Source organism: Nyctibius grandis, chromosome 1 (assembly GCF_013368605.1).
Source record: "Nyctibius grandis isolate bNycGra1 chromosome 1, bNycGra1.pri, whole genome shotgun sequence".
Classification (NCBI taxonomy): domain Eukaryota; kingdom Metazoa; phylum Chordata; class Aves; order Nyctibiiformes; family Nyctibiidae; genus Nyctibius; species Nyctibius grandis.
The window spans coordinates 92,499,274-92,519,971 of record NC_090658.1 but is presented as its reverse complement, the minus strand read 5'-3'; the positions used below and the strand labels follow the sequence as shown (position 1 = coordinate 92,519,971).

Sequence of the window (20,698 nt, the reverse complement as noted above, 5' to 3'; positions counted from 1 at the left end):
CACTGCCTGCGAGCATCTGGTGTGCGACTGCTGCCTTCGCTGGTGGGGTTCCTGAAATTCTCTCCCTTCAAAGTACCCCCATGAAAGATTGGCCTCTTCTGAGACCACGCAATGAGTAACTGAACCGTTTTCTTTTGAGGACAGCTTCAAGTGTTTGCTCAGAGCCTCCGTGTGTGTTATTTCTGATACTAAAAGCAGCGCTGCGTTTGCTCTTCCTGAAAACTCCGAATGCTAGCTTCAAAGTGAAAATGCTTTATTTCTATTTTAACTTGCTCTGGGGTTTATTGTCACTAATGCTGGCAGTAGAGTGAAGTGTGTTATCAGAGACCAGCCTCCTTCGGAAAGCAGCTGAAGTAGCACACAACTTACGCACGCAGCTGCAACACTGGCTATCACCCGCTTGGGCTGCTGACGTTAGCCAGCGGGATGCTGCACCAGGAGCAGCCCTGCAGGGCAGCATGGCGGGTACCAGGGCTGGGGGGGCTGCCTTGCTTCGGGGCAGCCCTGGGCTGAGGCGGTGGACTCAATGCCCACCGAACCTTTCCTGTTAGTGTCAGCTGACCAGCTGCCAGCCTGTACGCTCCCAGCCACCGCTGCTGCAAAGCATGGTGAGGGGAGGAGCAGATCTGCTCCGAAACCTGCATTCCAGCATGTGTGTATTTTATTGATAGGACAAATTTTTTTTGAACGTAGAAAAATACTTTATTGGGCATTAGCCTTTTATTTTCACCTGTGCTTTTTCTGTGTTGTCCTGTATTATTTCCCATTTCTATGTATTTACAGAAAAACCCAGAGGAGGACAGCTCAGGGAGAACACTAAGTTGGGAACCAGGTCACTTGCTTTTAACCGTCTACACTGTTCGCAGCATTGAGCAGCTTTTGCCTTTCTTCAATGTACTCAGCCAAGTTTTCAACAGCAAAGTCACGAGCAGATGTGTTGGACACTCAGGGAGCCCTGTCCTTTACCCCAACTGTTTTCCGAGTAAGGACATAAAAATGGAGAACCTCAAGACCTTTTCCAGCAAAGCAAGACAAAAGATAGAAGAAATGGTTGAGAAGGATTTTCTTGAAGGTGTCATAAAAACATGAACCCAACTGGTACTACTCAGCTTATGTGTAGTGTAATTATTTAAATGAAATACTGTATCTTTCCCAGTTGTATAGTATTCTTTTCTTACTTTGTATGTAATGAAATACTTAATGTTGTATTTAAGTTAAATATTTGTAAATAAGAGAAAAGTTCTGGATGTGGCCTGAATCGAGTTTAAATATTGGTGGCTCATATTGATTATGGTGCCTACTATTTATAGTACATGTTTTGTTGTCTTGAGTTCTGTCTTTAAAAAAATCCTAAGAAAATACAAGGTGCACATTTTTTCAATTTGTTTCTAGTTTATTTTTGTGGGTTTTATTTTTTTTTTTGATCCATTGGAACTTGTGCTTATTTAGCAATCCGGAAAGTGCCATTATGCCAGGACTTAATACAAGACTACAATGAAAAATACATTTGTCAGAGGTAGATACCCCAAACTAAAATATGTGGAGGAGGAGATTTGTGTATTTAAAACATTACATCCTGTTGGCCCAGCCCCTTCGCACTGCTGGGGAGCAGAAGACAAACGTGTCTCTGTCCCTTCCCAATTAAAAGTGATTATAAATGCTATTACTGCAAACTGCTTTCTAAGCAATACTTTAATTTCATAGAAGTATCTAATGAAGATATTATTTCAATAATAATACATTATTATTTGCAAATGCTCTTTTTCCTCACATTGTTTCCCCCTTGAACTGAGGTGAACTGAACCTCAAGACCAGTGCCAGCCTCTGCCTTACACTGCCCAGAGATGATTCGGAGATGATATTTTTGCAGCAGTGGGCTGCTCTGCAGCTACTGCGAACACAGTCACAACAGCGCTCAAGTGCGCTGAGGGTGGTGGAGGTGGACTTCAGGCATAACATGACAATAACCGATAAAATAAGCTGGGTGGGGGGCAGAATTCCTTCTGGATGTGACCAGGCTGCTGCCTGTCAAGAAGTGAGTCACCGCTAAGTCAGTTCAGCTTCAGCAGTAAGACAAACTCAGGGTGGGGGGGAACATTCAGCAGCAAGAGCATCTCATTAAGAGGTAAGTTGTTAACAGAGGTAAAGAATAAGTGGAATAATATTCTGCTTAGTTCTGATTAATCCTTGCTGCTGTCAGGAAGAGCTGGGTATGTCCACACTAGGAAATGGTAAAGTAAGTAATATGAAAAAATAAGTCAAGTTATGAACTTTAACTGCAGTTGTATCATTGGTTATATAGGCTGGGGTGGTGCTCCTCTTCCACCAGCGAGGTGGTAAACAGTCAGGCTTACTTCATGGGCGAGGGCGTCCGCGTTCTCCTGTGGAATGTTTTAAAAGTTAGTTATGTTGCTGTCAGCATGGAAGGTTACAGCAAATATGCGATACTGAGGTAAGAGTTTTCTTGCAAATGCTGTGTTCCCTGTATTGCTCTGTCGTCCTGAGGTACCTTCTGCCACTGTGGTCATGCTGGCAGGAAGAAGCAGGCAGGAGCATGTGAAGGGGGAAAAGCAGGACTGCTGCTTTTGCTGTCCACTTTAAGTTCACATGTGGACTAATTCTTAACAGCAGCCAAAGTTTCCTTTTTTTTATTTTGCCTCTTATTAAATCATGCAGTTACAGGCTGCTTTGGTAACTTTCTTCTTAACCCTGAGTTCTCAAAAGGCTGATTTTCTTTTCAAAGTCACCTAGTGTCAAATCTGCTTTTATAAACATTTAACTTTTAAAGATTAACATTGACAACATTAAACATCACTTTTATAAAATATATGAAAAATCCAAAGAGACTTTTTGTGATGACTAAGATTCTTTTCCAAATTTAGCACCTGTTGTGATTAAATGACACATACGTAAACGTAGTTCTCCCTCCATCACCCAATGCTAAGCAGATTGTTTAACATAAACGAATCCACTTCATATACAAGTTGTTTGAGCTCTGACCTGTGTGTCTGCTTCAGTGTATATTCTAACTACATCTTCTGTTCCCGAGGGACGGACAAACGCTCGTGACAATCTGTACTTCTTTACAAGCGCATCGATTTTCTCCTGCAGTCCCAGAGGTGCAACCGCACGCCTTTCTGCATCCGTTGTGTCAATAACTCGCCTGTCTGCAACCTGCCATCAGAAACAGCCAATTTATTTGTGTGCTGGAGCTGTATGATGAGAGCAGAATGAAAAAGGTAACAGGTAAGAGAGAACTTCAAGTATCGATGTGTTGCACTGCCTCAAGAAGAGCTCAATTTGAGAGTTTCCTGCTTAACTCAAACACTTTGGGCTGCCCTGGTCAGCTACTGCTCAGCACACATGACCCAAGTCGTGATAGGACTCAGCTGCTTGGCTTGGAAAAAGGGTCAGTTCTGAGCAAGCCTCCTTGGTCAGCCTCTGAACTGACACCACAGCTTCTCCCAGTAGATCAGTAACCTTAAACTCTCTCCTCTGGTTAATTTAGAGCCCAAAGCTCCCTTACCATGTCTAACAGAATGCTGCCACATTGGAGTCTGTTCTGTTCAAGCTCTTTGAATATTGGAGAAGATAAAGAAGAGCAAGCTTTAATATTCAAGTTATACAAAGTGGCACAGCAAGAAAAATCCAGCTGCCCAGCAGGAAAGGCCCTTAGAGAAAAAGGATTTTTCTAATTTGAAAGCTAAGAAAGAAATTCTAAGTTAAAATTTGAGCAGTTTTGGTCAGGTTTTTCCATTTAACGTAGAAATGACAAAATAATAGCCAACTATAAGACATGTTTTTAGTTTGGTCCAAGTGAAAGTCTGGTCCCTCCTCGGGGTTGTTTCATGGCTTGTTTGGCCTACTTCTGCCCTTCAATGCGCTGTTTCAGCTTTAAAAATCAAGCTTATCTAAACCTATGTAGGCAAGAGCTGCTCCCAGCAGGGGCCCAAGAGACTGCTGTAACCGGAGCCAGCGTGGTGTGTAACTCACCTGCACTTTGAGCAGCCGATTGGGAAGGTCAGTGTAGATGGCGTCCCACTGTTGCACAGTCAGACCTTTCAAAGCCAGGATTGCTTCAATAACCAACATGTCAGAGACAGCATCACCAACTGTCTGTTAACAGGAAGGGAAGAAACACTGAGCAGTCAACAGAGAAGAGATGAAGGCATGATTTGATCAGTAAGCTTCTAGCTGAAGAGAGTGAAAAATGCAGCCAGGCTGACTTGCCTCAGTCTGGGTAGCTGAGGTTGGTTCATTTGTTTGGGGGCTGTTGGTGTTTTGTTTTTTCCTCCTTACCACACTGGCCTTGGGGTAAGAACAGCAGCATACATGTATAGCTCTGCCAAGGGCAAGTGCTAGCCCTCACCTCTCCTAAGGAGGACTGGCACCTCACCTTTGTTCTGGGGTCAGGATGCTTAAAGCTGGCCTGTGAAGTATGATTTGGCACTACCCCACATGCATAATGGCTGTGCTAAGCCAGGGAGTCCCAGTGCTGTGTGGACAGGGGCACTGGAATACCCCTGTCCTCCCGGACCGCACAGGTTAGTAGAAAACACCAGATGAAAGATTACTTGCTGTTGAATCCTGAGCAAGTCACATCCTATCACTAGGTTCCCATGCTCTCCCACTCCCTTTTTGGGTCCTAAAGCCAGAAGACTGCACTGGACAAAAGCGGTCTCCATCTGCTCATGAGAAAGTATTACATCTTTCTAAACATGACCGTTCCTGCCCTTTTCTTGGCCCCTTCCAACTTGGCACCCTAGTTCCTGCTCCAGCAGTCCCTGGCAGTATCCTGACAGGTACTCACAAACAGGGTTAGCCCCAGGACTGTCACCACAATGATTTGTTTCTCTTAGTTTTTACCTGATTAATCAGGTCGATCATGTTCTCAAGCACCTGTGCTGCTTCTCTTTTTTCATCATCTTTCTCTTCTTTTGCCAGTTGTCTTATTTTAGTTTCAGCAGCTTTACTAAATAATACCTAGAATAAAAAGATGAGAGCTTGTCAAGATCAGCCCACATCACAAACTAGGATACGTGCAGCAATGAGGAAAACACTTTTACTGTTTAAGCCCAAGTAACCATCATTGATGTTTGCTACCATGAATTCCCATCCCCACATAAAACACAGAGGAGCTGGTGGCAATGCTATGATAAAGACAGAAGGGGGAAACAAGTCTGTTCTCAAACAAGGAGAGAAAAGTCTTGTGGAAAGACCTCCTTCTCCAGCTAATGCAACAAGTTTTGTACGTATCGGCTGATCTTATGCGTGACATGCTCATACTTACTGTACCATGTCCGTTTGCCTCAAAATAAACACCAACATCAAACTCCTGGGCCTTATGATGCAAGTGTTTCACTCCTGTTTTGACACAGTGCACAGGTACCTGCAGCCCAAGAATATGCAGAGAATGTAAACAGTGTTATAGACTCTCCTCAGTCGATGGGAATGGCAGGTGAAGTGCCAGGAACTGAGCACCAACCCAGGGAGGCTGTTACAAACTAACCTGTGTTTCACAACTACTGACTCCCTAGGACTGAAGTTATTTAGAACTAGAATTATTAGAGTATTTCCCACTATTTCTGCAGACCCAATTACAAAGAAGATTTCATTTATTCAAGTGGAAATAAAGGCTGATTTAAAAATAAACAAAACCCCAAACCTAGAAAAAAACCAATTCATTTTATGGTTTCAGGGAACATACCAGATTTTGATCCAAACTGAAATAATACCTTAGCTCAAGTTCCGCAGTGAACAACATTTAGCCTGTTACAGAAAATGAAACAGCCAGTGTCAAAGTATGAAGGAGGCTTTACCGACTCACTTCGTTGCAAAGCCATGACGTCCCCAACTCATTCCAGAGGGATTTTGTTTAGCTTTTGCCAAACTTCTTTTTAAACTAGAGAATTTAGTCACTACTGCAGGTCTGAAAGAGTCATTTATTTTAGCCTAGTTTAAGTTTTAGTTTAAGCCTTTTAGTTTAAGTTTTCCTAGCAATCATATTACAGTAGCATTTATTTCAAAAGTAAACAAGTTTGCAGTAAACAACATCTGCAGAAAACTGCCAAGAAAAAAAAAATGGAGAATACCTTCAGTGTTTCCTCAAGGTAGCGTGTCGAACTCCCATTGGCATATGCTGTTTGTACCACTGCCATCTTTAAGGTGTGTCCCACCTGAGCAAACCAAGAAGCAAAGAGCTTTACTGTCTGATAGGCACATAGCCAGACGAGTAGGATAAATGGAAGGATAATCAGAATTACTAAACATATGTTCTCCCACAGACACTTAAAACTCCTGGCATCAGAGGAAGGCACCAGCTCACAGAGAACGTCTGTATGTTTAAGACAACACGAATTCTATTCAAGTCTTTGTATATCACATTTTTTTGTGGATGGCTTGAAGCAGGTCTCCAAGTTTAGCCTTTCCAAACCCCTTTTTCAGATTCAGCAAGCTCAGTGCACTGGCCAGCCACGTAGCGTTACGTGAGGCCATATACACAAGCAGTAAAGTCAAAGCTTCCAGTGCAAAGCAAGCAGTCTGGTGGAAGCACAAGCTTCTCTGCCACAGTGTAAGAAACGAGCTGGTCTCTAAGAAAACAAAACCAGGATACCTTGTCTAGGTTTAGTATCATAGACACCAAGTTTAAGAGGACTTCTGTAAAAGAAAAGCTTTTGCACTCTGTCCCCTGTGGGGAGAGGATGCTATACTGCAGATGGGAGTGGTTTTGGTATGATGACATACAAAGCCCTTGACTGCCACAATCAAGCTCTCATGCAAATGGAATGCCCAGCCTTTGTAAAGCTTCACAGAAATGCTGAGGGGAAGGACTGAACCCAAAATTAATGAAAAATTCATGAAAGATATCAAAACAAAGAGAATGGAATATCAATACTTTGTATACTAAACTGCAAAAGCTCTCTCCCACTAAGAAAAGGTCCCAGGTCAAAATATCAGTGCTCAGATTTTTATGTGGAGTGTGGAAGTCACACCCTTGTAAAAACAACATTTTGGCCATACCAATGAGGTACAGGATCGCTTTAAACGGGGGTAGATGTAGAGAGAGACTGCATATGTACAAACTAAGACAGCTTCCTTAGACCATTTTACACTTTTCAAATTAAAGTGTCAGCATTCATTTCATACATTAGAGTTACCTTGGCAAGAAGTTCTTTAAGGAAGATACTAATTAAAGTTGCTATTTTATCTCCATCGATCAGGTGAAAATGGCCAGTTGCATCCTTATAGTAATAAACAATTCTATCTGCATCGCCATCAAATGAGCAGCATCTCTCATTGGGCTTCATGTCTAGCCCTGGTGCACACAGAGTTAAAATGCAAGTTAGAGATAGAAAAAGATACAAAATGTTTAAATGGGTCCCAGTGTGGACCTCAGGCAGAAAGTAGCTCTGTGCACACACACACACACACACACACACACAAGAAATGCTCTGAAACAGACATTGCTTTTACTAGGAGACTTGCAACAGGGAAGCTGTATTGAATGGCAACTGAAAAGTGCATATTCAGATCAAAAAAAATACTAGTATCAAAAACACAGGTTCTCTAAACATTTACTGTGCTACACCTTCTCTCCAGATGTGTATGAAAATCAGACCTACAACTACTGCGTGTAGTCACATCTCTATTAGAGATAAGCGCTGAATGTCAGTTATGGCACAAGGTTAATAAAAACCTTGCAGCAGAAGAACAGCCACCCCTTTTCTCACACACTCAGTCACTGCAGAGCATACCAAGTCACACACAACACCCACAGACCGAGGCGAATCGCTTTGCCCCGCTGTGCAGCAGAGCGAGCCGCTGTTTGTCGAGTGACACCTGGGCAGGAGCCTGACGCAGCGAGCGGCAGCTGGCTGAGCTCGGTTGGACACGGGGCACTCGCCCAGCCCTCCCTCACCACTCCTCTGAGCACGGCCACGGCCACGGCACGCTGTGTGCCCCAGGCATGGAGGCAAACCACATTCAGGCAGAGAAGGCCTCCAGAGCCACGTCACCTGCATTTCCTGGCACGTGGCAGGTCCGCTGCGCACTCCTGGTACAACACTACTACATACTTCACCCTCCGAGACACGTGGGAATTCACTATTTTTCGCTTGTGTCAAAAATGCTTTTCTTCAGAAAATATTTCAGGCCTCTAATTTTATTCCATTCCCACTTGACAGACCTGCACCTCCCCTTTCCTTCCTTTCACGCAGGAGATACACATGCAAGACAAGTGTGCACCCCCATGTCAGCAAAGCCATCACTGAATTGCAATTACAACAGGAGGTGGCACATAAATCCTACCACTGAAAAAACAGCCTCACTCCAAAGCAACCATCACCAAGATTTCTCCGAGCTGCACAAAAAAACATACAAGTGGATATGCTGGCTATAAAATACCTCACGGTTAGTTTGCTTGATATTCAATGTATACAACAACGTATGTAATGCATAAGGAGTACCTGCCTCAAAAACTTTCCAGGCTTAATGCCAATAGAGAAATAGCTAGGAAGCAGTCACCACCTGACACAGCAATGCCACACAGAAATGAACTGCTCTTTTATTAAGGCACATCTTGTTTTTCTTTAAGATGCCGGCCACTTTAACCTCAGAGTCCATTTCTCAGACACTGCAGCTGGCCATTCCCTAGGCTGATTTTGGAGTCTGTCAGGAGCTCAGCAGGGAGCTCCAAAGGACATGCTGCGTCCTGTAACCCCTTCTTGGAAAAAAAGATTTCAGTACACAAGCAGACAGGAAAACTGCCCCACGTTGCTGACACCTTGTCCTTCAGAGCACAGGAAACTACACCCCAAAACCTGCCTGTTTCTTCTCCTGCAGCCTACAGTGATACAGGACAATACATCCCACTGCCATTGAGGTATTCAATTATCCTCAGGAACCCGGAAAAGTGTCTGCAATCCCAGCCCACAATGTAAATGTTTCTTGACAACACAAAGGGAAGTAAAGTAAATAACAGTAAGCCAGTCCTGACGGACTTTTGGACTCCACCAGCATAACATTCAGACCGGATTGTCAAACATATTTCAGCAAGTCGGAGACATACTGCACTCCTCCAAACACTTCTGACTAACATAAACTAGGGATGTGCCAAACCCAGCTGTAGAATTCTCTCTTTCCATTGCACCAGCAGAACCATTCATGCAGTCTCTTAGTCGGGGAGCTCAGCTTATCCAGAGATGATATGCCACTGCTAGACCCTGCGCTTTCAGATCTGGAGAGGAGGTAAAAGGACATAAAATTACTGACTACGTACCTCTAGGTGGTTTCTGGTGAATTTTCACAAAATCTGCACCACATAAGTGATTGAGTTTCTCCTTGGTTCCATCATTATATAGGTGAATTAGCACCTCCTTTGGAAAGTAGGGCTCCATTTCTGATAGTTTCAGGGCTCCTATTCCATTGGCACAGTCAATCTTCAGGTGCCTCTGACTCTCTCCAGACTTGGGAGACTTAGCACAAGGGAAGAAGGGGCAAAGTGAACTCATACTCTAGTGAAACCACATCTTGAGGCATGCTGAATTTGAAACTTCAGACCCAAACAGGCTAACAAACAGAAGATATTCATTTTGTGTATTTGCATGAAGAAGACAACACCCAGTATTCACCTGTTTTATCAGTTCCGTAAAGGCTTTGGATAGTTTTTCGTAATAACCTTCCAGCGTTGCTTTCCCATACTGCTCTTGGGTGTTTCGACAGCAGACCATGTAATGTAGCTGTGGTGTTGTCACCAGACCATAATCTAGCATAAAATAAAAGGCACAATATTCAGAAATAGAATACTAAATTAATTCCTCCTTAGAAGTTGTACAGTATTTGCTATTCTACAGTAAGCAAACAGACAAATGCAGTGCTGGAAACCCATATGAAACTTTTCAAGTTCTGTTGTTATGAAAAGATGAAACCCCCCCTTGCATGAAAGCCATACAACTACCCTGAAGTAAGATTGTTACAAGCAAAAATGGAAATGGTGTCTGGGCTACTGCTTTAGGTCTACATAACAGTCACATTCACATAAAAACTTGAAATCAGACTAGAAATGCAGAAGTTTAACACACCATGGTACTGACCACCTAGAACGGAGATACCGTCTATCGCCGACTGTGAAAGTTTCTCGCTGCTTGGCCTGGAAAACAACAAATACAATAGATGATAACCTTTGCAGAAGATATTTATGTATGGGCTTGGGAAGGAAGCACATGTGGAAGAAGGCTCTACAAGCTTCATGCCAGTAGACTTACATTCAGTATGAAGAAATCCACACCTTTTTCTATTGTAGGCACCTCCCAATAAAGAAGTTTGAAAGCCCCCACCCCAGAGAATTGCAAAGACAAGGAAAGTGCTGAACACATGTGCACATCACACAGTACCCACAAAAAAAACCCCACAACAAACCCACAATAAAGCATCCTGTTCAGAAACAGGGCTAGGTAGTTCTTGTAACTATGAGGGAAGTTAATATAGGAAAAGCACTGGAAAACTTTTGTTTATTGCTATAATCATAAATTAACAGATAGCAGTCTAGGCATAAAAAAAAGCATAATCCAGCTATGGAGGGTTAAACATCCAAAAGCACCCATGAACAAAACGTTGGCACTTCCGTAAAAGCAGCATACATCTACAGCATTTTGTAATTACCTGGTGTCTCTACCAATAAAAACTGAAGCATCTTTGTGCTGGTTCACTGCTGCTTTTTGGCAGATCTCAGTTATTATTTTCTGTAATTCTTGCTCCTCTGCATTTGCTAGTTGTGTGGCATACTCTTCCCAGGAAGGGTGCAGCATTTCTCCAAGAGGATCAACCAGCTTTACACCATTATCTTCCTTAGAAGAAAAAAAAAAAGAATAAAAAATAGTAAGCCTAAAAGTGGGAAACTTAATAAAAATCTCTTTGAAGACAGCCGACACATGGTTCGGTCATCACATTGCTTCTTAAATGTGGAGCATTTCTGGGAAGCAATAGCTTAGCTGTTTATTTAAACCCCCAATAAACCCAAAAAAAGTAACATAACCAGCATATTAAGTAACCAACTTTTTCCCCCTTATAATTTTGGTAAGAAATTAATTTGACATTAAAATGACATAAGTGGAGATTCTAATAACCTGGAATGCTCCACAGCAGCAGAAGTCTAAATGCCTGATTTGTAACTGCTGCATCTCTTTATGATTTAAGCTTGCAGATTTTGCTCAAAGGTTCATCTCTTCTCAAGGGTACTCCTAGCTTGCCAACATTACAAATTTCCTATGTTACAGCATTTCCACATGACAGAAAATGACACTTGTGTGTACAGGGAAAAGTAACTTCAAATATGCTGGAGATCATATTTAGAGGGAGCAGGCTAAACACGTGCTTTAAGGAGGTCCAAGTGCCTTCACGATCTGGTCTCTCAGTACCATGAAGAGCTTTGATTCCACCAGACTGATCATGTCTACTTTCTTTTTAAAGGAAAGGTTGTTCTTACTTCAGGATTGTGAGATGCCGTAACCATGATGCCAACAGTAGATACCACGGCTTTGGACCTGAGAACTGCCAGCAAGCCCATGCGGAACATGACGTGATCAAGCTGTTCGGCCTTGGTGCGAAATCCAGCGGTGCCATACTGAAGAGTAACTCCAGCAGGTTTAGGATGTAATGCTGAGTATTTTTTAAGGGCTTCATAATCCATTTCTAGAGAAGGAAGTAACACAGATGCAAGTGAGAGAAGTCAAGTCATTATAATTAGTTCTACATTTTGCACTTTATTTAATTTTGAAGCCCACAGACACCTTAAACTGTTCATATCAAATTCCTTGGTGGGACTGTGAGGGTGACCACTACCAGGGCAATCCATGAAGGAGCCTCTACATAACCAGTACAGCACAGGAGCTCGACCAGATTTCACCAGATCACGAAGGGATGACGTGATTTAGGTGAAGCCAGCCACGATTCTCCATCGGCTGACTCCAGGGATCCTAACAAAGGTATCGCAAAGGGCTGGCGATTCCCCACTGTAACACCAGCCACCCCGTGCGCTCGGCCACGCCTCCATGTATTAACTTTTGAGTTCAAAAGCCGCCCGTCCTCCCTCTTCAAGCCCTTGCAGCCACAGGGAAACCCCCGGCAGTGTCACCTGGCTGTTTTATTCGGATCGCGGCTCTGCCAACGCGCTCTGTAGGGACCCGCCGCGCCAACGCCACCGTGTCCACCCCGCCCCAGGCACCTGAGGCGCAGACAACCATTGGGCCGAGCCGGGCAGGGCCAGCCAGCCGGACGCACGCCACCACAAGCGGCTCCAGCAGCCGCCTCCTAGCACGGCTGAAGGCCTCGGGGCCCACCCGTGAAGGACGGGAGCGCCACAGCACCCTCCCGCCTCACCCGGGGGCCGCTCACCTGCACCCTCCGCCGCGCTCTCCTTCCGGAGCCGGTGTGACCACGCCCTCAAGCCGCGTTCACCCAATGGGAGCGCGGGGGGCGGGCACGCACCCGCCACGTGGCGCCCGGGCCACGCCCACTAGTCAGTCAGACCCGGGGCCGGGGCTAGCCTCGTCCGTGGCCCCCGGCCTCAACCCCGGTCCCCAGCGCTGTCGCGCAGACAAAATCCAGCCTCCATTTTGTGATCGATAGTCCCCGTGCAGCCGGTCCACCGCGCGCCTCTCCCGTCCCGTCCCGTCCCGCCCCGCCCCGCCGAACGCGCATGCGCGCCCCCTCCCGCCCGCCCGCCGCTCGCGCAGCGTGCGCTCAACAGCCGCGCTGAGGGCGGAGGCGGCGGCGGCTCTGGCGACGACAAGTCGAGGGCTGCGAGCCGCTTCCTCGCCTCGGCGGCCTCGCCGGGGAGGCGGCATGGAGAGGCGTGTCACCTCCCCTCCGCTCCGGCTGTCGGCTGTGCTCCGCCGTGGCGGCTGAAACCCGGGCGGCCCAGGTGAGGCTGCCGGTGCGCATGCGCGGCCCGGCGCTGGCGGCGGTGCCGCAAACCCTTCCGTTCTCCAGCTTGGCTGTGGGGCGCGCCTGGGAGGGACCGATTTCTAAGCGGTTTGTACCCAGCCGTATTTAATGCAAGTTCTGTCCTTTAAAAAATAGTGGGGTTTCCCAGCGGAGGCCGGCTTCTTCGGTTGCACGGTGTGGTGCTAAACCTCACAGTGTGTGGTCATCTTGACTGCCGTCATGGGGCACATACAGGACAACCAGGCGATCAGGCCAGTCAACATGGGTTTATGAAAGGCAGGTCCTGCCTGACTAACCTGAACTCCTTCTATGACAAGGTGACCCACTTACTGGATGAGGGAAAGGCTGCGGATATTGTCTACCTGGACTTTAGTAAAGCCTTTGACACAGTCTCCCACAGCATGCTCCTGGAGAAACTGGCTGCTCTTGGCTTGGATGGGCGTACACTTCGGTGGGTAACAAACTGGCTGGATGGCCGAGCCCAAAGAGTTGTGGTGAATGGAGTTAAATCCAGTTGGCAGCTGGTCACAAGTGGTGTTCCCCAGGGCTCAATACTGGGGCCAGTTCTGTTTGATACCTTAATCAGTGATCTGGATGAGGGGATCAAGTGTACCCTCAGTAAGTTTGCAGATGACACCAAGCTGGGCGGCAGTGTTGATCTGCTTGAGAGTAGGAAGGCTCTGCAGAGGGATCTGAACAGCCTGGATCGATGAGCTGAGGCCAACTGTATGAGGTTCAGCAAGGCCAAGTGTCAGGTCCTGCACTTGGGGCACAACAACCCCATGCACTGCTACAGGCTTGGGGAAGAGTGGCTGGAAAGCTGCCTGGTGGAAAAGGACCTGGGGGTCTTGACCAATGGCCGGCTGAATATGAGCCAGCAGTGTGCCCAGGTGGCCAAAAAGGCCAACAGCATCCTGGCTTGTATCAGAAATAGTGTGGCCAGCAGGACAAGGGAAGTGGTCTTCCCCCTCTACTTGTCACTGGTGAGGCCACACCTTGAATACTCTGTTCAGTTTTGGGCCCCTCACTACAAGAAAGACATTGAGGTGCTGGAGAGAGTCCAAAGAAGGGCAACGAAGCTGGTGAAGGGTCTAGAGCACAAGTCTTATGAGGAGCAGCTGAGGGAACTGGGGTTGTTTAGCCTGGAGAAAAAGGAGGCTGAGGGGAGACCTTATTGCTGTATACAACTACCTGAAAGGAGGTTGTAGCGAGGAGGGTGTTAGTCTCTTCTTCCAGGTAACAAGCAATAGAATGAGAGGAAATGGCCTCAAGTTGCGCCAGGGGAGGTTTAGATTGGATATTAGGAAAAATTTCTTCACAGAAAGGGTTATCAAGCACTGGAACAGGCTGCCCAGGGAAGTGGTGGAGTCACCATCCCTGAAGGTATTTAAAAGACGAGTAGATGTGGTGCTTAGGGACATGGTTTAGTGGTTGACTTAGGTTAGGTTAATGGTTGGACTCTATGATCTTAAAGGTCCTTTCCAACCAAGACAATTCTGTGATTCTGTGTTAAACCCCGGGGTTTGACTCCAAGCATCTCGTTCCAGTTGCGTGTGGATGGCAGTGCAATGGCTGTCACAGTACAAGAGTGCCTCAAGCTCCAGCTGCTGGAAGTGGAAATGCTCCTTTCAATGTTTCCCAAAAAAGGTGAAATAAATCTGGATGAGGATGCTGTGCCCAGCGTGCAGCACTACCTTAGAAATGCTGATGGACCTCTGCCCCCACAGCTTGAATATTCAATTGCTGTTGATGTAGGGGAGGCAAAGGTGAGAAATTCCACGTAGATGTATTCATGTGTTGTTTTCTTTACTTCTTGTGGACACACTTGAAAACTCTGTCCTGAAAAAAAGGGAGAAACTCCCCCTCCCAATTTGTTTGCTGTTTCAAAAGTCAAGAGTTACAAAAACCTCGGGTTTTTTTTTAATTATTTATTTGAGTCTTACCTTGATTTGGGCAAGAAAGGCTAATAGATTCACTGACAGGAATGGACAACCAGCATCAGCAGCACACACAGCATTCACAAGAGCTTAGCTATGGTTGTACTTACATGAGGGTTGTTAGGTTACTGGTTTACAAAGAGTTGTGTGTTACAAAGGCAACGCTCCCCACATGGGAATACATGTGTTGGACTTTACATTATTCTAGCAAAACCACCCTATTATTTCTCTCTTCCACACCTTGCCACGTGTACTAACATTCATTGGTCTGTATTTGAAATACACTAATGTAAAAATAGCTCCAAATGGCAGAATACTATTAAGAAGAGTCACACAAACACTAAAGCAAAACCACCCTACGAACTGCAATACAAAATCCAAAACTGAGAGTATAAGGAGTTCCAGTGGTTTATCCAATTGAAGAAAGGGTTATGTATGACAATTAAGTGATGTAAATACTTGCATAGAGAACACAGCCATTAGTGTAGGCCGGAGTATATAATAATGCAATGACTGGAATTTGAAAACAGACAAACGCAAGCTAGAAGCATATGCATTTTACCAGGAATAGTGATAATTAAACATTAGAACAGTTTACTGGTGTCGCAAATGGGTGATTTAGATCACTTAAAGAATCACCATCAAAGCTATTAGCAAAAGTGGTTTTTAATATGATGTTGTAAAAGTGTGACTTAACGATGGCAAGGTTGTAACAATGTGAAAGTCTAACTTGTTCGCTGGCAAGGTTCACTCTTACTGTACAGCACAATCATTTGAACAATGATTCAAAACTACCAAGACAAAAACAAAGTTAGCCAGGCACAAACCAAAGTTACCAAGGCACAAATCAGGTGCCTCATGATTATTTAGAAACTTATGAACAGGCTGAGGTATATTTCTAAAATGCACCCCTTCACCAGCCTTCAGAGAGAAGTTTTATGAACTGTGTAGGGAGGGCTTCTGCAGGAAGGATTTTTTTCCATGGTACATTGTCAAGGAACTTTTGGAAAGATAATTAGTTATTTCACGGTTCACTTCTCTCTGCAGTACTAATAATTTGATTGTATACTGTAGTGAAAGTCCCATAATGGTATACAAGAGCCTCAAGCACTGAGGATACATGAATCCCTTCCTGCTCTTGGATCAGAGGCAGTGTTCAGTTTCCAAAAAACTGAGGTGCTCCATTTTAAGACACTGTAGGAATAATCGAGAGAAATTCAGCAGCCCATGGTTTGTAGGAGATCAGGCAAGATAATCTAGAGGTTTCCCTGGCCTAAAATGCTCGTAAATCTTTTTATCCCCTATAATCCTGAGAATGCTTCCTCTGTTAGGGTGAATACTTGCTTAAAATGATAATAATGCCTCTATATACAATACGCACAATCATAAACATTGTTTTGTATAACTCTTGGCCTTGTTTTCCTGGGGTAGATCCAGCAACTGGGCTGAGTTTGTTGATGAGATGTGTGTTCGGTAAGGGACAAGATTCTCAAAAGCCACTTGCCCCTTGACTCTGACAGACTGGTAGTTTATCGCAGTAGCAACACTGAGCATGTACTGAGAACACACACTAGAAATATCCCTAGAGAATAACGGTGTACCTTCTTTCAAGCCACGGCATTATTTCTGTAAACAGCAGAGGATAACATTAGATATGTTGGGAAAGCCCGAGCATGGTGCAACAATAGGAAAGGAGTGGACAAAAGGAAAGCAGAAGAGGTAATTCCAGCCTTTAGGGTGTTGCAATCTTAATTACATCTCCTCATAATCTGCCTTTGACAGGGAGGAAGAGTCTAGCATGTCTTTCAGTAGCTGCAGAATTCATTTTCTTTTTGTGTGTGTGTGTGTGTGTTTTGTTTTCAAGGTAAAAGTGGAATTGCAGGTACTGCTGCCTCATATGTATCCTCACGTAGCTCCTCAGCTCTTTGCAAGATCAAATGCACTGCACAGACAGCAACAGTTGCAGCTCAACACTGGTCTCGCTTCTCACATCAGCTCTTTGGATTCAGGTGAGCTGTGTATATATGAAGCTGTGCAATGGGTGAAAGACAACAGCCTGCCTTACCTGGAGAACAGCAAGATCTCTTCTGAAAGTGCTTCAAAAGAAGTCGTGGTTAAAGAAACATTGCATCGCATGTGGATCTACAGCCATCATATATACAGGCAGGAATTGAGGAAAAAGATTTTTGACTGTGCAAAGAAGTTAAGTCTGACGGGCTTCTGCCTAACGGGGAAACCTGGTGTCATCTGTGTGGAGGGACGCCGAGAAAACTGTGAAGAGTTCTGGCATGTTATTAGGTATCCCAACTGGAAGCATATTTCATGCAAGCATGTGGAGAATATAGAAACGGAGGGAAGCATCGATAATATTCGTCTCTTTCGTGATTTTGAAGACCTACAGTTTCAGGCACATGGTGATTATGGCCTGAGGAACGACTATCACATGGATCTTGGCCAGTTCCTAGAATTCCTGAAACAACATCAAAGTGGACATATTTTTCAGATTTTATTTGGTGTCGAAGGCAAACTTTCAGACAAATAAGATAAACTGTGTAAGGAGTTCTAATTTTGGACAGCAAGAGATGATGCTAACATTGAAATATTGTGCCTTATAGCTCCTGTGAAAAGGGAAACTGTTTAACATATGAGAAGAATGGTTCAAGTAGTTAATCTTCTCTTCTGAATAGCCACATATTTTTGAGAGGTGTTTACTTATTTTCTGAGGCCCTGAAATTGGCATTTGTCACTATGAGCCAAGCCTCAAAGTGCTTGCAAGGTGATAAACATCCCACACACTAGTATCCTGAATTACACACTTCTGTCTCCTCATCTATACTGTTCTGCGTGTTACTATCTGTGGTGCAGACCTGTAGTTAACTTCTACATACAGTTGTGGGATACCAAAGTGGCTGCAGTCACAGATTAACGTGGTTTCCAATACAAAAGCACACCCAGCTCCAGGAAATCTCACGGCTACATTCATGACTTAGTGCATGCAATGTGTTTTATTGCTCCATTAATATCTGCTCTCACTTCATTCAACTGATCCATGAAATGCAAAGGTTTGTGTCCAACCACAGGACCAAGTTTTGCTTTTAAATAAAGGGTAGGCGGAAGGAGAAAGAAGCCCACATCACCCATCCCCTTGTGTGCTTTGGGTAGTACCTATACAATTATATTGCCAATATCACCATTTTTGCAGTCCTCTTCCTATCATCTCATTACGGTCTGGTTATGTTAATTTTTCAGCTGCTCAGCTCATGGCATTTTATATTTACATTGTTAGGCCAAGCACCTTGGAAATTAAAATGTTTAAGATGAGACAAAGTTTAATGTTTCTCTGTTTTTCCCCTACATTATATAAGGAAATACATGTATAATATAGAAAAGTGAAAAAAACTATGTATATAATATATTAAATAAAAATACATACAACTTCACCAATCTTTTCTGTGTCAAGTTAGTACTGAAAGACAAATTTTCCAGCAGCTTGTAACAGGAAATGATATTAATGGCTCATTAGGCAGCACTTTCCTACGGGGTAGTGTGCTGAGTGTGTATTTAGATAGTGAATTGCAATTCAGTCTTCCAGTTTATAATGGATTATCATATTTAAATGTCATCAATATAATATGTAGATGAAGAATGCTACTGAAAAGTCCCCAGTAACTGTGCCTTAAAGGACCACCAGCTTACTGCCTTCCACTTTGTCACTGAGCATTGTAATGTGAAAATTGATATTGAGCAAAAAAAGCAGACGTACTGTTGAGCTGTAGAGGTTTGGCTGTTCGAATCTAACAATCATCAGGCCATTTTGAGAGCAGCTATTTAAAAACTGTGTTTCAGTACTCTCAGCTGACAACTACAAAAATAACAGCTATTATTTTATTTCAAATAAAACACAAGGAATTGTTTAATACTTTTCTCATAATAGCAATATATTGAAATCGAGGATGGCAGTATTTCTGGTTGCTCAGAATGATGATTAATGTACATTCCTTCAGTGTGGTAAGTATATTGTTTGTATGATCATAACTTTGGCATAACAGTAAGGCAAAAACTGTTCACAGGTTCCCATTATGCAATGAGGGAGAAAGTGCCTCTCCTCTTTGTGAATTCAGGACCAGCAGTCTGCAGCTGCAGCAGAGCCGAGTTAATGAAGTTAATTTTTGGTTTTGTAGAGTTAATGTCTGTAGCATGATAGTAGAAAAAATGTTTAAGTACACTTTGTTTCCAGAACTGTCCAGAAAGTATATTACATTTTTCTTGGTGTGGTAATTCTGTAACAACTAATAATTCTTTGGGGTTTTTTTTAGAACATTGATGTATGAGCGCAGATTCCACATGATCATGACTCAAAAGCAATAAAACAATTTGCATTCAGTCCTGTTGGGAAGTTGCCAAATGCTAAACTTCTTCCTTTAAAGTAGCAAAACAAACCACTTCAGAAATAGGCCTTATCCACGCGATTTCAACCAGAAGGAAATGGGAAAGGCAACACTGGCGTAGGTCAGAAAGTCTGTGCAGGAGGATGGTCAAACAACTCGGAGTTAGAGCTGTCTAAAGCTTTATTCTGAGCACAAGCTTTGTTTGTTTTTTTCTAAAGGAGGAAACTGCTGATAGTACAATCCAATCATGTATCCTGCTATGGAAAACCACAGACTCAGGACTTTTATTTCTGGAAATGCTAATTATGAATCCAGAATAATGCAGGTCATGAGCCGTGTCCCTGGATGCTTCCGGTGAGGTTTGCAGAGGGAATCACTTTTTTTTACAGCAGAATAAGGGTCACTCCCAGGTATCAACTGGTTAACAGATGAGAAAGGGTAAAAAAAAAACCAGTAAGAATATATCTTCTTTAGTTGAAAGTAGTGTGTAGATGAACATACTCAGCATGCTGAATTATCAATGAAGTTGTAAAAACTGTTTTAAAGACCATACTGAAGAAACTGAGCTAAACAGATCATTCAAATAGTAGTAAGTGAGATAAATACCCAATAAATATCAAAGAATTAATAAAATGTGTTTGCTCCCCCCATAATGATGGACTTTCTTCCCAATTATAATTATTCTTCTAGTAGACCTCAGCTGGGTGATTTGGGAGTTTGTTACAAAGAATAGTACTTTTATCACATATGATGGGTGTTAAAAATATATTGACCTCAAATAATACAGGAATTCATAGGTTTAATGCACAAAAAACCCTACTACTAGCCAGATGACTGACATTTGTAAGAAAATACTTAGTCAAAAAGAAGCCTATTCGTGACATTTTGATACTCTCTTTTTGTCAAGAACATGGAGCCCAAGCACTTCCACGAACTTTAGGCCAAACAATTGCAGCATTATCAGAACAGCAGTTATCTTGGTGGGGGAAAGAAATCTTCGATCCAGGACTTTAGGTTAGCTAAGTAGTGTTAAAATATTCTAATCACATGGGAACAAAAGGTTCTGCAGGTTCAGTTCTCGTTAGAAAATTTTCATTACTCCACACAGGAGTGACCAATAAAGCTTTTCATTGGAGGAAAATATTCTAAACTTACTGCTCTTTAAAGAGGATTTGGGGTTTTTTTTAATTATTTTTAAATAATAGCTTGACAATTTATGCAAATTACATTGTGACCTGTAAAAGATTAACAGTTGCTGTATGTATTTCTTAATTTTCCATGGTACTATTTCTCTGCTTAAGTTCTCACTGACCTTTGTGCCAGAACTCTGAACTCAAGGTACAACCACTTATTTTGATAACAAAAAGATCTGTCAAACTATAGTAGGATATCTCAAGTAAAATAAAAATAAAAAACCCCGAACAACACAAA

General features: G+C 43.5%; 3 protein-coding genes across 10 annotated transcripts in view; 2 read left to right on the top strand and 1 right to left on the bottom strand.

The window, feature by feature from the left end:
• The window catches only part of DOP1A (DOP1 leucine zipper like protein A), a 78,467-nt gene extending 76,934 nt beyond the window's left edge, over nucleotides 1–1,533 (top strand). Inside the window, exon 37 of one of the 2 annotated variants that reach the window (XM_068415193.1) lies at nucleotides 784–1,533. In XM_068415193.1, coding sequence (XP_068271294.1) covers nucleotides 784–1,089 — 306 coding nt within the window. In that variant the 3' untranslated portion in view covers nucleotides 1,090–1,533. The remainder of the gene's footprint in view (nucleotides 1–783) is intronic. The other variant, XM_068414381.1, reaches the window with a different exon arrangement.
• Nucleotides 1,209–12,466, bottom strand: PGM3 (phosphoglucomutase 3). 4 transcript variants are annotated; one of them, XM_068418403.1, is made up of 13 exons: nucleotides 12,391–12,466; nucleotides 11,483–11,688; nucleotides 10,660–10,844; nucleotides 10,080–10,147; nucleotides 9,630–9,763; nucleotides 9,278–9,473; nucleotides 7,158–7,315; nucleotides 6,093–6,176; nucleotides 5,291–5,389; nucleotides 4,867–4,983; nucleotides 3,994–4,116; nucleotides 3,001–3,174; nucleotides 1,209–2,381 (listed from the first exon to the last, which is right to left on the bottom strand). In XM_068418403.1, the coding sequence occupies exons 2-13, from the start codon at nucleotides 11,684–11,686 to the stop codon at nucleotides 2,295–2,297; spliced, it is 1,629 nt and encodes a 542-aa protein (XP_068274504.1). In that variant the 5' UTR covers nucleotides 11,687–11,688; nucleotides 12,391–12,466; the 3' UTR covers nucleotides 1,209–2,294. The 4 variants fall into 4 exon arrangements, with proteins under 4 accessions (XP_068274504.1, XP_068272914.1, XP_068273677.1 ...); XM_068416813.1 differs by lacking the exon at nucleotides 12,391–12,466 and adding an exon at nucleotides 12,131–12,282; XM_068417576.1 differs by lacking the exon at nucleotides 12,391–12,466 and adding an exon at nucleotides 12,131–12,282 and having other exon boundaries at nucleotides 10,092–10,147.
• A 249-nt stretch (nucleotides 12,467–12,715) lies between these two features.
• On the top strand, nucleotides 12,716–18,324 carry RWDD2A (RWD domain containing 2A). 4 transcript variants are annotated; one of them, XM_068404966.1, is made up of 4 exons: nucleotides 12,716–12,919; nucleotides 13,260–13,393; nucleotides 14,490–14,708; nucleotides 16,744–18,324. In XM_068404966.1, the coding sequence occupies exons 3-4, from the start codon at nucleotides 14,511–14,513 to the stop codon at nucleotides 17,419–17,421; spliced, it is 876 nt and encodes a 291-aa protein (XP_068261067.1). In that variant the 5' UTR covers nucleotides 12,716–12,919; nucleotides 13,260–13,393; nucleotides 14,490–14,510; the 3' UTR covers nucleotides 17,422–18,324. The 4 variants fall into 4 exon arrangements, 3 of the variants coding, with proteins under 3 accessions (XP_068261067.1, XP_068261059.1, XP_068261075.1); XM_068404958.1 differs by lacking the exon at nucleotides 13,260–13,393; XM_068404974.1 differs by lacking the exons at nucleotides 12,716–12,919; nucleotides 13,260–13,393 and adding an exon at nucleotides 12,939–13,029.
• The last annotated feature ends 2,374 nt before the right edge of the window (nucleotides 18,325–20,698 follow it).